Genomic DNA, 15,197 nt, shown 5'->3' with positions numbered 1-15,197 from the left:
TCATTGTCATAAAAGTATGTCTTCTATCGGAACCAGAATCCGACTTCCCAATTACAATGTTAAACCCCAATTGTGCAGCCTCCATGTGGATCCATTAGGCATATGTCCACGAACAACAAACTCTTATTTATTCATAATTTTTTTACCAACATATATCTCAACATCAATCGGTTTAACATTCATAGACACAATAACTTTGGGTATAGCGTTAGGATGCACCATAGCTATAGTCAATCATTACAAAATTAAAAATTAAAATTCAACATAAAACAGTTCGGAATTAAACTTTCGAAACAACATGCAACATAATCCAAAAGTTATAATTTGGATGCAACGTTCATTTTTTAACCACTCAACCATATTCTTACAAGCAATGAGGAAGGAAATGTACATCACCTTAAATTTTAGCTTGTTTTGCTCTTTTTGATATGAAAAATATAAGAATGTTGTTTTGAGTACAAAACTTGATTGAAAATGGAAGGAGATTTTCTTAGAATTTTGAAAATATGGTGGTATGATCATGAAATGAAATGAAGAGTACATTCAAGGTGGTGTTATGTTCATTTTCTCGATTGGTAATTCCAAAAGTTAACTTCCATATTATTTCTTGATAATGGAAAAATAAACATCCTATCATTAATTCTAAATGTTTCTAAGAGTCAACGTTGAACTTAACCTACAATCTCACAATTTCATCAATACATAGGTTAACTTATGTATTATTTTTTGACAATAAAGATAACTTAGTTAAGAAGTATTTTAGTTAAGAAGTATTTTGGTGTGTGAAAGATAACTTAGTTTGAAATGTAACTTTGTTCCTCACAATTTGATCTTAACCACTAACCATTCAAAAGTTCCTGAATCGTGTTTCTTGCCTCAGCCAGAGCGCGCGAGCAAGAGACTTCTTTAGCCCATATATTCTGCATGGATTGCATATTCACCATTTGAGTAAGATATTCATTCTTCAACTGAGTAACCTCCTCTGAATCCATCAGACTTGCAACAACATTCTGCGCAGATCAGTTTAAAAATCTTATTTAGCCAAAACATTGAAAAGGATCAAAATAAAATGACAGTGATAACATACAGGATGGAAATTGGTATCATTTTGAACTAATTATAACCCATATTTTATTTTATTTTGGTTTTCACCACCAATATCGGTCTACTGGATCGTCTAATCCGATTCGGGGGTCAATTCTGATTCCAACCCCCTGCTGATCGCAGTTGTGGGGGATCGAACCGTGGTCCTCCCTACCAAGTCCAGCGCCAATCACCACTTATTTTGATTGTGAAGATTGAAGTTAATTAAGATTGGCAAGATACATTATTCTCATCTTTCTATTTTTATGTTCTCCAAAAGATGATAAACTAATACTATTGCACCTCTCTGTGTATCTGTTAAACTCACCCATGTTCTTCCAACACATGCATTGAAGATTATGTACTTGATGAGATTTTCATCGGAACTGTTAAGAGCTTCACCAGACGCAACAGAAACTACAAGATCTTGGTATGGAAAATCAATAAAGGATCCACGGTTTTTCACAGTAATTCTCTTGTGCTTCTTCAAAATTTTGCTAAGATGATATGATGTGGTGGGTTCTTCTTGTAGTCTCAACAAGGTAGCCGCCCTCTCAGCATTAGCCCAACAACAGCATGATGATGATCCATCATCTGCATGAAACATGATGTAAGCATAGAAGATATGGATAATTTAGTATAGTAGTTAGTTTACTAGTTGGAAGGAATTAGTATACATAATAAAAAAGGACATAAGAGCAGTGCTCTATTGTAGTAGGGAAAATCCTCGGAGGAGAGGATCATTAGCCAATTATTTCTCATTCTTTCTAAATTATTCAAATTTTGGTTTGTAACACACGAAATACCAAGGAAAATGTTATCAAGCTAATTATTCAGAAAAGTTAGAATATGGTAAAGAATCGGAAAGCATAAAATGTGAACAAAGTAGAAATCGTAAGGTTGCTTGGTCAGAATTCTTGCATGAAGCCACTTTGGTTGAATGCAACTCTAGTCTAAATAAAGTTCATCTTTTTGGTAAAATTTGCTATCAAATAAAACATGAGCGAGACTTACTTCCTAGAAGAATTTGAAGAATGCACAATATATAACCAACACCATGTATATCAGAGGTAACATCAATCAAGAGTAAGACTTGCTTGGGCGACACAAAACTTAGGCGCGCACACATACAAAAATAAATAAATAAATAACATAAAATAATGTATCTTTTCAAAATAATTAAATCATGTATTATTTATGTGTGCCCAAATAACTATTATATGTGATTGTGCCTAACCAAATATTTGTCCATTAATCAAATAGCTTCCAAGTGAATACATATTTATGCACACATATATACATGCAAATAAGGAACCCAAAGTTTGTATTGGAATCCAAGTCCCACATTAATTAGGAAGAGGTACCCCTCACCATACAAGCCTGTAGTTTAATGGGATTGAATCCAAATTCAACATTGTATCAAAGCCTATATCCTAGATCTATTAGGCCAAACACCATTTTATCCATGCAACAATCACTGTTGTGCGGGACATGAGGGGAGGTATTGCAGAAACTGAACACTTGGTAATATCATTTTGTAAAACCACATTTGGCCTACAATACATGTATATTCAGAGCATAAAAAGTGATTGAGCACTCTTAGCTGCCTTCCTCTTAGTAATATGTTGAAAGGATTAAATTATTAAAGCAAACAACTTACCCAACAAAAAACAAGCAAATGGAATGTCCAAAAGAATCCCCTTAGAATTCATTTTTGTTTCTGTGTATAAATTTGTAGTCTTCCTCTCTAGAACTAAAAAAATAACAGCAACAACCTGTTCACCACAAATGGAAAATTAATTTACTTTGACACATGACATCAAAAATATTCAGGGATATGTAGAATGAATTACCCTGCATCGGAGCACTATTTGCTTTTGACTCTGGCACTGAGGCAATTGGGAAATCAAACAGGAAAAGGAATCCTGACATGCACTATATGCATCTTTTAGAGGCCTTAAAGTGGACAACCTGTCACTGCAGTGTTTATCAAATACTTCTATCGAATTTATTTCAATGAATGACACAGGCAGCAACATAAATTTTTGGGCCCTGCAGAATCAGAGACCAACAATCAAATTTGTTGCAAAATTTTACAATTTATGGTACCATTGGAAAGACGAGTCCTTCATATACACCTAGGAAAACCAAAGAGTACAATTCAAATGACAGAACATAAGTGGTATAAAAGTACTCACAACATCCTAATCAGTGGGAACACATTTTTACAAATAGTTCACAACTGCTGTTAGGTAACGGGTTTGGGCCTTAGCCCAAAAATTGTGATGCATAGGAAAGTTTGTTACATGTGTGGATGTGCTTATTTGTTAAAGGGGAATGACAGTTATATGAAGAATAAGGATAGAAAGACAGAAGGCACTCATTATCTATACTGTTAGGAACCTTATGGGTTGGGCAGAGTGAGAATTGTCTCATCTATGAGAAGTTTTGCTCTGGGATTACAAGGTATGTCTTATGTAATACTTCTCGCTTTTTATATTAATATGATAATTTCTGCATTTTCTGTAATTACAAGGGATCTCTTGTGTATACCAGGAGCCCTTTAACAGTGCAGGAAATCAAGAACAGAGTCCAATTATTTTGGTAAAGGTGTCAAATGCATACCTTGCATCAAGGATTCGATGAAATGTTGCAGTTGCACCAGGTCCAAAACCAGTAGGAAAAGCATGTTTACTTATAGAACCAAAAATACTCACCTAATAAGAAATAAAGAGCATGATTAAGTTGCAAAACAAGTATAGAGTATAAATATATAAACAGTAAGATGGCTTGCAGTTACAACTTACAATATTATGATGCACTAAGACATGAATACAGAAATTTCCAGTCCCAACAAGGCCTTTCATTTGAAGAGCATCAAAGCTTGCCCCACTTGTGCATGAATTGCAGAAACTAGAGCTGATGTCGTGAATGTCAACTACATTTCCCTTGAAAGAAATCAACTTGCCCTCGGGAAACAAGCAGTTTGAACTCTGAGGCCTTGAACAAAAATTAGACCAAGCCACTGCAGTGCCAATGTTGAAACAAATGTTCGCACTCTGTTCTGATGTTGCAAATTTTTTTATTTTACTATCTTCTGATTCCATAATAGTATTTTCCAGAAGAGCTATAAGGTTGACAGGTAGATGAAGACAAACATCCGAACAGACACCAGAAGAATCATCATTGGAACTCTGCAGTTGCTTTTCAATTTGAACTTTAGGCAGAACCACATCGGTGACAGGTGAAGAATCTCCTACAGATGCATATGCTGATTTATCATTGAAAAGAACATCATCAGAAATAAATGCAAGGCTCCAGATATGTTTTCCATAATCAATAACAAATTTAGCAGTGCCACTGCTACCAAAATCAGCATCATTTGTGGTACTGAAGCAATCTTTTGCATTATGTTCTATGATATAATAACTACCAATTTGCAACAACTGAAAAGGCAGTAAAAAGTGAATTAATAATGAGGTTCACATCACAAAGAGGAGCACCTAGGCAAGCAAGTTAAAGAGAATAAGAAAATCACCTGATACTTTAAAAATCTATCAGATGAGAACTCAAGCAAAACATTTTTTGCAGTAGGTTTTGAATTAAACCGCGTATCTTTCCTAGGTGATGTAGAGCGCAACAGAGCCGGGAAAACCACGTTCTCCTTTTTAAGGCCTCTAAAAGTAACCATACAAGATATATCAAGAGAACTCAAATCGTCACAATTTCTGTTCTCTTTTGATTCTCTAAAAGAATTAGAGCAGGCATTCAGCTCATAGACAGAAGTGTGAAACTCGTCCTTTGATGTATTTGCTGATTTCTTAATAAGTTTTTGCCTCTTAACGGAAACTTGCTCTTCATTATTACCATTGAAACAATATTTTGAAAATTCTATTGTTTTGTCCCCATAAACATCACATGGACATGAAACTCCAGGCTTCCCGTCAAGCAATAAAATGTAAGGCAAAAGTATAGCTTCAACAAAAGTACTTGACTTGTTGGACCTAACATTATTAGAATGCTGCAAGTGACATAGAGCATTAGCAGTGCAATTTGTTTACAATGACTTACTATAAAAGAAAAATAGAATATTGCTCATACTATATAGCCAGAGAACGTTTTAAAATGGGCATTGCAATTCATACTTAAGTTAGTGGAATAAAAACATAGACATTCTTTCTATACTATTAGAGCTTCGCAAGGTCACACCAACATAATTTTGAATGGGTTTGAATCAATTAAACAGCTCTTCCCACTGGCTATGCTTATTTGTGTTTCTAGACCTTGATAATATGCCGCAATGATGTTTTATTGAATTAAGAGGTACATAAAAGATTTGAGGAATTTGGGTCTTGTTAGATGTAAAAAATCATTCCGAGGCATATGCAATAGCTTACTCTCAGGAAACTTGATTGGTGGCAGAATATCAAAGCCTCTTCAACGAAAAGCTAGGGCTCAGCAAGTGAGGAGAAAATTCTTGGAGCTCCTATTTTGTTATACATCATAATGCCAGCATAAGGTTGATTTATTATGTGTTTCATCCATGCTTCAAGTGTAGCTTATAGACTTTCAATCCTACGGTCATATTTGAGATTTTAAAAGAAATCATATCCAGGCATCCACCTAACAGATTATAGCAGGTTTTAGATATTGAGGCTCTTGATAATATGATGAATATAGAAGGACTTCATCTTCCTCAATTTGTCTTCCTCAACAGGTATGTTAAAAATATTGAACTACTAAAAAAATAAAAAAATTCAACAGTGGAGAAAATTTAACCCTGTAAATGTGCATGTTGAAATTAACATAACTCAGATTTAATAATCTGTTATGATACACAGAGCAGCAGAAATACTGAAAATAGTAATAGCCTGCCAGCTAAATATTAATAGAGTTTTAGAGAAACTAAAACTTCCAGGATACCTATTCTGAAATTAATTACATGGCACTAGTATAAGTTTATTTCAATTCTATTAACTGATTTTATATTATTTGCATCTGCAACTCTTCTCTATTTTAGTTTTTACTAAGCAACTGCTCAAGTGAAAAAACTATTTTAACTCATAAATCAATTACTGGTTGCAATTTTGATTGAATATACAGTTAGATTTTAGAACATACCTTTTCTTGTGGAGGAAATTTGTGAGATACCCTAAGCAAATGGTAGGATCCAGATTCAAGTATCTTAGTTTCATTCTTACTATAGATACAAGGGTAAAGAGGAAAATTTATGCATTTAACATTCTTCCAAAGACAATAAACAGAAATTGATGCGCTAAATTCTCTTCTCACTTGGATACAACTAAAGATCATTCTACATGATAATGATTCACTAAATTCCAATTGATCCGCAAGTTCGTCAATGCCATCCACAATAACATCATAGTTTGTCAGCTGGAAATCCAAAATAATAGAAGTTGAAATACAAACTTCTGTTGGCATATTATAACTTTTCTAGGGAATGTAATGTGGACGCAGAGAGAAATGTAACCTCAAATATGTCATTGGAATTCCAAGTCAAGGGAAGGTCTGGTATAAGAACGTCAATGCCACTAGTTGCATCAACCAACTGCAGTCTTCTAGTCAAAGGATCAATCTGATTATTTTAAGCAAGATTATGAGGACTCTAATATAAGTAGTAGATATGCAAATATTGCGAATCAAAGGTTTATGTTTAAAAAATGTGCTGCTCCATTTTTAAAAGATCAAAGACAATATTTATGTAACACATTACGAACAAAACAGAACTAATTAAGCCATTGCAAAATGCAGCTCACTTGCAAATATTAAGATAAGAGATAAACTAAAGAAATAACCTTAAGATATCCAAGCAAAATAATGCCTACATCTTCACTTGAAATGATCCTTCTACCTGATCTACCATTATATCTTGCTTGACGCGATAAAATACTGAAATGATTGCCAACAGACGATAACTTACAGTGACTTTCTGGCTTTAGCATTCTGTGTAGTGTGTTTATACAATGATGGATGAAGATAGACATTGGTACAACCTGTAAAAACATCATTGAGATGGTAGTAAATTATATATGTATATCCTTCAATGTCTAGTAACAAATAATACCTTCTGCCAGAAAAAGACAATGACTGAATTTCTTTTTCTCTCTTTTTAGGGTGAAATAACGAATCTGTTCGGCTGAGTATTTCAGATTCAATTGTCATACAGTACCCGAAGCACATTTAATATAAACAAGTGCAAGTAAAATACCAATTTCAGAAAACCACAATGCATTTCTCTACCGCATCCATTAAAGTCATGTCTACACAGCCCCATGAAAGCACCATGCTGCCAAAAGAGAGCATTACAACCAAACAAATGAAGCCATTCTATAAAATAAAAAACTAATGGAGCCAATTTGGTTTCGACAAAGTTACCCAACTGGTAATTTTATTAACATACCTGAGTTTGAAATACTGAAGGAGGTAACAGTGAACTAGCATGAATCTGAGCTAGCCCTTCTTTCTGTTAAGACCTTGCAACAACAGATCATCAGAATGGAAACAGAACTTAGAGCATCAGCCAACCTAAGAAATCCATGGATGCAAATTGTCACATAGCTTACATTTTTTGATCCCAAAATATCCTTGTCAGATAGCATACCAGCAAACTTTTTACGTATGCTTGTGACAAGAAGTAATACCCTGCCAAGTAAAAGTAATAAAAAGGAATAACAAACATTCCAGCAATCTACTAAATTTCCAAATTGAATGCGCTAAACAGAAATCAAACATTTAATACCAGAGTCTTGTTGAAAATGGTAATGACTGAATGAACTTTCCTAGCATACTTGTAGACTGCAAAACCACATTACACCTGCAAAACTGTAATGATTTATCAAATTATTTCCACCGCATGTCCATGAGCAACCACATCTTTAATAAGTCAGAAATGTTCAAAGAACAGTTATCATTAATATTATCAATTTGAGCATTTATGCAACACAAATTTGAAAAAAGCAAGCACAATATTGGTAGTAGCACATACACAGTTTCCAGAGGGGAAAAGGATTCCAAGACAATGCTAGTTTTGACGCATGCCCCAAGAATAACAACTTTAGTCCACGAAAATTTTGGATCCACAAAATGGACATTTCTCATAGATATCTACACAATATGACCAAGAATTTAAGGGTAAAGCTCAGAAGTGTTTAAGGGCAGCAAAGTATAAAACAAAATCGCAGAAGAAAATTGCCACCGAACATGTTGGGCATATAAAACAGTGAATTTACTTCACTTACAATAGAGCCAACTCGTAAACCATGTATCATAGTATGTAGTTGATCGGTTAAAAGAAACCACACATCGTTATCCAACTCTAAAGCCATCCCTTTCATGTAAACACCTCTAATTACACCAGTATAAGAACCACACTCACCCTTCCCCTTAATTTCACTCTTCAGGCACAGCGTCAATTTCTCTAAACGCGGACAAACACGTAAAACCGTCTCATCCAAAGTCAAATACATCAAACAAGACTCCTCCTTTGTTAAGCAAACTAACTTCTTCTTCAAACCCGAAACCACAACACGGCTACCAATCAGCTTGGTCATTACAGGGTGAAACGAAGATGCATTGCCACAAAAATACAAAATCTCCATTTTGGTGAAAGAATGGCCGTTAACATTCTCAATTTCAAAAGAACCATTCCTCAAGTTGTTTACTAACTCCCTAGAACCACATAACCTACACTCACAACACAACAATTGTACCAAAAAACCTAACAAGTTAACCTTAGAACTTGAATTCAAATCATAAACCCCACTTGCAGGTGTGGCACACGGAACAATTGAAATAGGACCAACTGACTTCACTACTCCGTGGACAGCTCTGAAATTCTTACCACCTTTATTGCAATTAGTTCCTGGAAAACTTGGCGTAAACTGAAAGATATCTGCAAGGTTTGATTCGTTAGGATCGGAAAAGCACCACTTGATAATTTCCAAAAAGCCGGTTCGGCTTCCGCGATCTCCTGGGTGTTTGAACGGGATGAAGTTCCAGGCGGTGATGCGGATTTGTTTGCCGATAGCGGCTAGGCGGAAGGATAGGATGTCGCAGCAGACTGTGGCGGAACCGTCAGAGAATTTGAAGCATGAGCAAGGGAAATGGGAGGATGAGGGAGTCGTGTGAGTGGGGAGGGTTAGGGTACCGACGATGACGGTTGGGCGGTTGAGGGTTGTGAGGATGCGATGGTCAGTGGAGTGATGAGAGGGTGGTGGAGGGGGTGTAGATAGAAATGGGAGAGAGACGGAGGCGGTTAGAGGACGGGGGGAGTGAAGGAGGTCCGATAGCGTGGACGGCTGTGGGTGTTCCATTGGGATAGGAGATGAAGCATTTGCCGCGCTTGATGTTTGTTGGTGAGGTTTTGGAACTTTAACAAGCGGGAACGAGAGTGGTTCGAATTGGAAGGAGAAGTTTCAATACCACCCAGAAATACTTCTAATCCAATTTTGCCCCCTTGCAAATTTTAGAGACATGTCATTTTAGGGAAAAGACGAGAAATAATGTATTTTATTAGGTAAAATATTATTTTTAACCTCGTATTTCAAAATTTATTTTAGTTTCATAATTAAGAAAATTATTTGAGTTTTTTAGCTATACAAATTAAAATATATTGATCTTTTTCGACTACTTGTTAGTCAAAGTCTCTTAATAAGTTACGTGGTATTAACGTAGAATGTGTAACATCTGAGTTTGAAGAAGGCAGAAAGTTGATGTAACACTCGAGGTCGGAGGATGGTCGTCGAATTTATATTGGAATGAGAGGGATTCTAGACTGTATAGGAATTAGACAGCATGGTTGAAGGAAGACTTATAAGAATTGATCGGTACTACCTATACCAACATGCATCTTATTTTCGGTAATCTAACAAATAAGAACTTTATAGTTAAAGAGGTTTGACTTTATGTAGTATTTAGATGGATGACCTTCTGAGAATTTTTTCGAAAAGTGTGTGAGTGAAAATAGAGCATGTTGAAAAGACTTGTGTTGATTTGTGGGATCAGTCATAAATCCTGAAAGTATGACGTTACAGAATACCATGTGGAGTTAGCGATGAAAAACTCATCGCTAAAAATTATTTCTAGATTTTTTAGTGTTGTTATTAGTCATCTTCCTTAAACTCACAAACTTTACCAAATCCAAAAACCCACCGTAAATTAACACATATTTATTTTCTAAACTACAACAAACTTTTAAGTGTTGGCATGGTGGAATCAAAATCATGCATCACAATCATGAACTCATTGCAATTATTCAATTATTCTCCTTCATCTTCTTCCCCAAATATTTTTTGAATCCAAATTTCTCTTACATTCTTCCCCAAATTTATGGCCTCATTGCAATTGATCACAAAATTTTCGAACGCATTGCAATCAGACCTAGATTTGTCACAAGATCATAACAACATCATGTTAGGATCTTTTTGAACCCATTACCGGTGTCGGAGCCCAATCTTTCTGAACCCATTGTTGAAACCTAATAGCTCTGAAGCCCAAACTGGTGTTGACGCAACCTCCTACTTCACCTCCATTTGAAGATCTAGAAACATGAAATAGAAACATTGTAAGACGTCATTAATCTCATTCAAATCGTTCAGCTTCAAATCATACTAAATAGATTAAGACGTAATTTTTCACTTTCCAATCACTTTCAAAAAAGAGGATCATTGTTTTACAAATTGTTGTTTTGACGAATAGAGAGCCGTTATTTCATTTGTTTGGGTTTTTGGTTTGTGTCGGTTCAACTATTGGATATGATTTGAAGAGTGTTGCTCATGGGATTGTATTGTGTCGGTTCAGTAACAGCAACACTTGAATGTTTTTGGGTAACAACCAATACCTGAATATATTTTGGATGTGCTTTGAAGAGCGTTGTTACTGTTATTTCTAAATTGTCAAACTAGAAATTGTTTATGTTTGAGTATATAACATTCAAATTGTTAATTTAAGATATTTAAGTACAAAAATTGTAAATGGAAATGGATCTATTATGGATTGTTGTGTTATGTCTTGTAACTTAACGTTTTGGCTTATGATCTCATTGGTTTTGTGGTAGTCTGTGATTTGGAAGGGTTTAAGATTGTTAAAGTTGGAAGAGGATGTGCTTAGAAGTGGATTTTTTTGAAGAAAATGCATGGAATAATCAATTGCTTAGCAGAAAACCCAAGAATAATTGATTGATATCATGAAACTATTGTCGTAGCGCGGAAAATACCCGAGCGTAAGGAACACTCGAAGTATGAACAAAATAGAGGGAAAGGGGAAATGTCAATCAAACTCATGAAAAAGAAAAGAAATGATCATCCAACCAATCAGGTTCGGGAGTCGGTTATGCAAGGGGAATGTATTAACATTCCTCACATATGTTGTACTCAATGGGACCTATTTAGTTAGTTTCGTGTAAGAGTGTTAACGTGCAATCTTCTACTTATCAAGTGAGAAAAGAGAAAAGAAGAATATTTTTTATTAAAGGGGTGTCTGACAAGATTTCTCAATCTTGTTCCTATGTATCTTCAGGTGCTATGAAGAACTCATGGCTACGTAGTTCTACTTAGAAAGAACTAATGAGTTGATTGCTTTTAAGGAGTAATCCTTTAGACATATCTAGTAACTAAACCTTTACTTATTGCTCGCTCTTGGAGGCGGAAGTCTTTGTTTGTTTCACGTCAATATAGATAAAGCAAGCTCGTGCCTAAAAATGTTTTTGGAGTCGCACAAGAGCGAAAAAAAATTTGATTGGTTATGTTGCTTTTATCATGAAGATTTGATTTTTGCGAAAGATGAGTAAGCATTTTAGCAGAGGTGTGCACCAAGTGCGTGTTTACTCGAGGTATGCGTGGATGTGGTCCCATTGTCCCCTTAATAATCATTTTGAATCTGGTGTACTCCGAATGCTCGACCATTTAAGGGGTCTAAAGAGATGTCCATCTTTTGGCCGTTTGTCTTTCAAATTATATTACAAAAAAGATTTTGCATCAACAACTCGACGTGGGATCAAGTGTTGCAAGTTGATTATAAAAGAGTTAGAATTAATCAGTAGAGATACTCGACTTTGCATTCAATTTGGATTTGATTTGGGAAAAAGACTCAACGTTGGATGAGTGCTTATTTTTTGGTCTTTTATGAAAGTGATTGATTTTAATCTCTGAATTATTAATCAATTAACACAATAAAAGTAAATGAAAGCGGTAAACTTATTATACATTACATGAATGTGGTACAATTTGTCGAATGGGGATATAGTATAGTAATTAACAAAAATAAGCTCAATAAACAAATTGTAAATAACAAACATCTCGTTGTAAGAAGGCCCAAGAGAAAGCCAAATGACCAAAATAAAATCAAAGTTCTAAAATATTAAATTTAGCACTATATTAAGCAATCGTAAAGTGATTCATGTAGGAATCACCCTATCTGAGATCGCTCAACAAAAACTTTATGTGTTTAAGCAATTTCTAAAGTTAAATTGAAATTTTAACTCCGAAATTGCAATGCATCTGTGAAAACACGATGATTTAAGCGAAATTTTTAAAGGAAAAAAATTAAACTACATAATTTAGCGGTATGTTAAGCAATCGTAAAGCGATTCATGTATAAGTCATCATATCTGAGGCCGGTCAACAAAACTCTATGCGTTTAAACAGTTTTCAGAAGCAAAAACCAAATTTATGCTCCGAATTCTCAATGCACCGGAACCAAGCAGCAACTAAGCATATTATTTATTTCACCATTTCCAACAATATTACAATATTATTACGTCATAACTATCATTATTGAAATGGAAAAAGGAAAAAAGTTATCTCAAATATATATAATCACCATAGGGTGTGAGTAGCAAGAACTAATTAGACTTAAATTTAGATCAAAATGCAAGCCAACCTAAAGTTCTATAAAATAAAAATAAATAAATAAAGATAAAAAAAATTAAAAAAAATAATAATCAAAATCAGGGAGAGAGGGGCCGTGCTCAAATATGGAAAGAGAAAGAAATTTGTAAAATTTGAAAATCAAATAATGACACATGACATGTGGCATGTAAAAAGAATGAGAAAGAACTTAAACCAACATTTCACACGCGCTGCTCAAAATAGAGAAACAAAAAAAACATCAAGGAAAACAAACCAAACTAACTACATTTTCTCCCTCGGTTTGTATAAAATCGAAGACGATGGAAACAGTTCTGATGGCGGCGGGATGAAGGTTGTTTTCGCTTTGTGGTGGATCTCGATGGTGATGAGTGGTTTAGTTTGTTGTTAAGGTTTATGTAGATCGTGGTCTTTAGGTGGTGTTATTATTGTTGCAAACAGAGGTAGTGTGAATTTGTTGTTATTAGTTTGGTGGAGAAGGATTCACGCTCATCGGAGGGAGTGTATAGTCGAGCTATGGTGGGTAATGTGGTATTCAGTTTTGTAGTCAGGTAGTTTGTGAGCATCGTTGATGGATGTGGGGAGGAGTTGTTGAAGGTGGTGTGGTGAAAACTGAGTTGTAGTCAGTGAGTTAATGGTGGTCGGAGATACGACTCACAGTGGTTTAGATTGGAACGACGCGTTTCTGTGGTGGAAGTGGCGGTGCGGAATTTCCCTGTGAACTGTAACTTCTTCTTTCTCTGTGTTTTCGTTTGAAATTAGTGTTGTGGTTTCACTATTCTCAATTGTTGAATGGTATATGTTGGAGATAGATGATGCTTTATTGGTGGAGATAATGTGGTCTTGATAATGAAGGAAGTAGTGTTTGATGTTGCTTTTGATTTGAAGAAGAAAAAAGAAGTTGTTTTTATGTGGTGGTTCTCCACTGTTAGTGAGGTTGTATGGTTGTTATTTTATAGAAATGAGAGGAAAAGAGATTGGAGGAGATGATTTGTGTGTGGCTTGATAGTGTAGGTGTGTGGAGGATAAAGATGATGAAGACAAAGTTAGTATGTTTAAGGATTTTAGTGAAGGAGGGTGTACGTGAGTGTGTTGGCCGAAAGAGAGGAAAAATGGAAAGTATAGTTGTTTTTGTGTTGTGTTATATGGTGATGGTCAAACGGAACAAGAAGATGATGTTGGTGAAAGAGGGTGGAGAGAGTTTGCAGAAGAAAAAAAAGTTAGCTTACAATAGAAAAGGAGAGAGAGCTTGAGAGTTAGTTCATCAAAATGTGAGGTATGAGCGAAGCAAGGTCAAATGATGTAGGTGGTGTAAGAGATAAGAGAATTTATCTTCTATTGTGTGTGAGGCAAGAGAAAAGTTCTTCCATTGAGATAGAGGAAACTAAAAATTAAAATGAGTGGAGGGTATTACCACCATGTCAAGGAAAAGAAGAGGAGAGAAAAAAAATCTAAGGGCATGTGTCCCTTTTCTAAAGGTCCAAAATTTAATTAATTTTGCAAATAAAAAAATGGACAAATGGCCTAAGTTGATTTGTCTTCCAATTAACATTTTAATTCAAAAAACAAATTAACCCTTTTATCTTTACTAATTAAATTAAAAATAAACAAACACAAATTAAAATAGAATCAAATGATACACATAATTTTAAATAAATCTTCCGATTATTTTGGCAAAAGAATAAAATAATCAGACAAAAACTGAATGAAAATAGAGCGCAAAAATGCTCAAAAAATAAAAATGAATGTAATAAAATGATCATAGTGAAATAAACCTCTGGAAAACAGACAAGTTTTGATCAGATTTTGGAGTAAAAAAATGTCAAGTTGAAAAGGCTCAGACTGATCAAATTGCGACCGAAAAATGAGTTAAAAAAATTAATCGAGCACGTCAGGTTAAATCATACAAATCGTAGGTTAATAAAACGGACGTTTGCAAGCTCGATCTTTAAACTTATCTCCTACTAATTCTTCGTGCATTTGAAAATTGGTTCAACCGGACTATCTGTAGACCCGGAAGTTTATTTTAAGCAAAATTTTAAATGTTATGTGGAACGAAATGCAGGTTATGATAAGTAGATAATGAAAATGTATGGTGAATGCGTTGATTTATTGATTGAGTAGTTGTGAGTAGACAATCAGATGCAAAGGAATTACTCTTGGACCATTTTCTCCTGATTCTCAAACACAATCAAAACCCTACAAAGATTTGAATAACGATAATATTCT

General features: G+C 34.8%; 1 protein-coding gene across 1 annotated transcript; it reads right to left on the bottom strand.

Annotated features, from left to right (window-relative positions):
* Positions 1-739: 739 nt before the first annotated feature.
* LOC127075296 (CST complex subunit CTC1) lies at positions 740-9,559 on the bottom strand. The gene is made up of 16 exons (XM_051016782.1): positions 8,343-9,559; positions 8,090-8,208; positions 7,844-7,918; positions 7,668-7,746; positions 7,505-7,567; positions 7,313-7,390; positions 6,900-7,097; positions 6,575-6,679; positions 6,205-6,477; positions 4,622-5,104; positions 3,891-4,529; positions 3,709-3,800; positions 2,937-3,135; positions 2,744-2,858; positions 1,412-1,677; positions 740-1,010 (listed from the first exon to the last, which is right to left on the bottom strand). Exons 1-16 carry the CDS (start codon positions 9,414-9,416, stop codon positions 840-842), a joined length of 4,029 nt encoding a protein of 1,342 aa, XP_050872739.1. The 5' UTR covers positions 9,417-9,559; the 3' UTR covers positions 740-839.
* Positions 9,560-15,197: the final 5,638 nt, after the last annotated feature.

The sequence above is a fragment of the Lathyrus oleraceus genome, chromosome 4, assembly GCF_024323335.1.
Source record: "Lathyrus oleraceus cultivar Zhongwan6 chromosome 4, CAAS_Psat_ZW6_1.0, whole genome shotgun sequence".
Classification (NCBI taxonomy): Eukaryota; Viridiplantae; Streptophyta; class Magnoliopsida; order Fabales; family Fabaceae; genus Lathyrus; species Lathyrus oleraceus.
The sequence above is the reverse complement of the archived record's forward strand: the minus strand, read 5'-3'. Positions and strand labels throughout refer to the sequence as shown.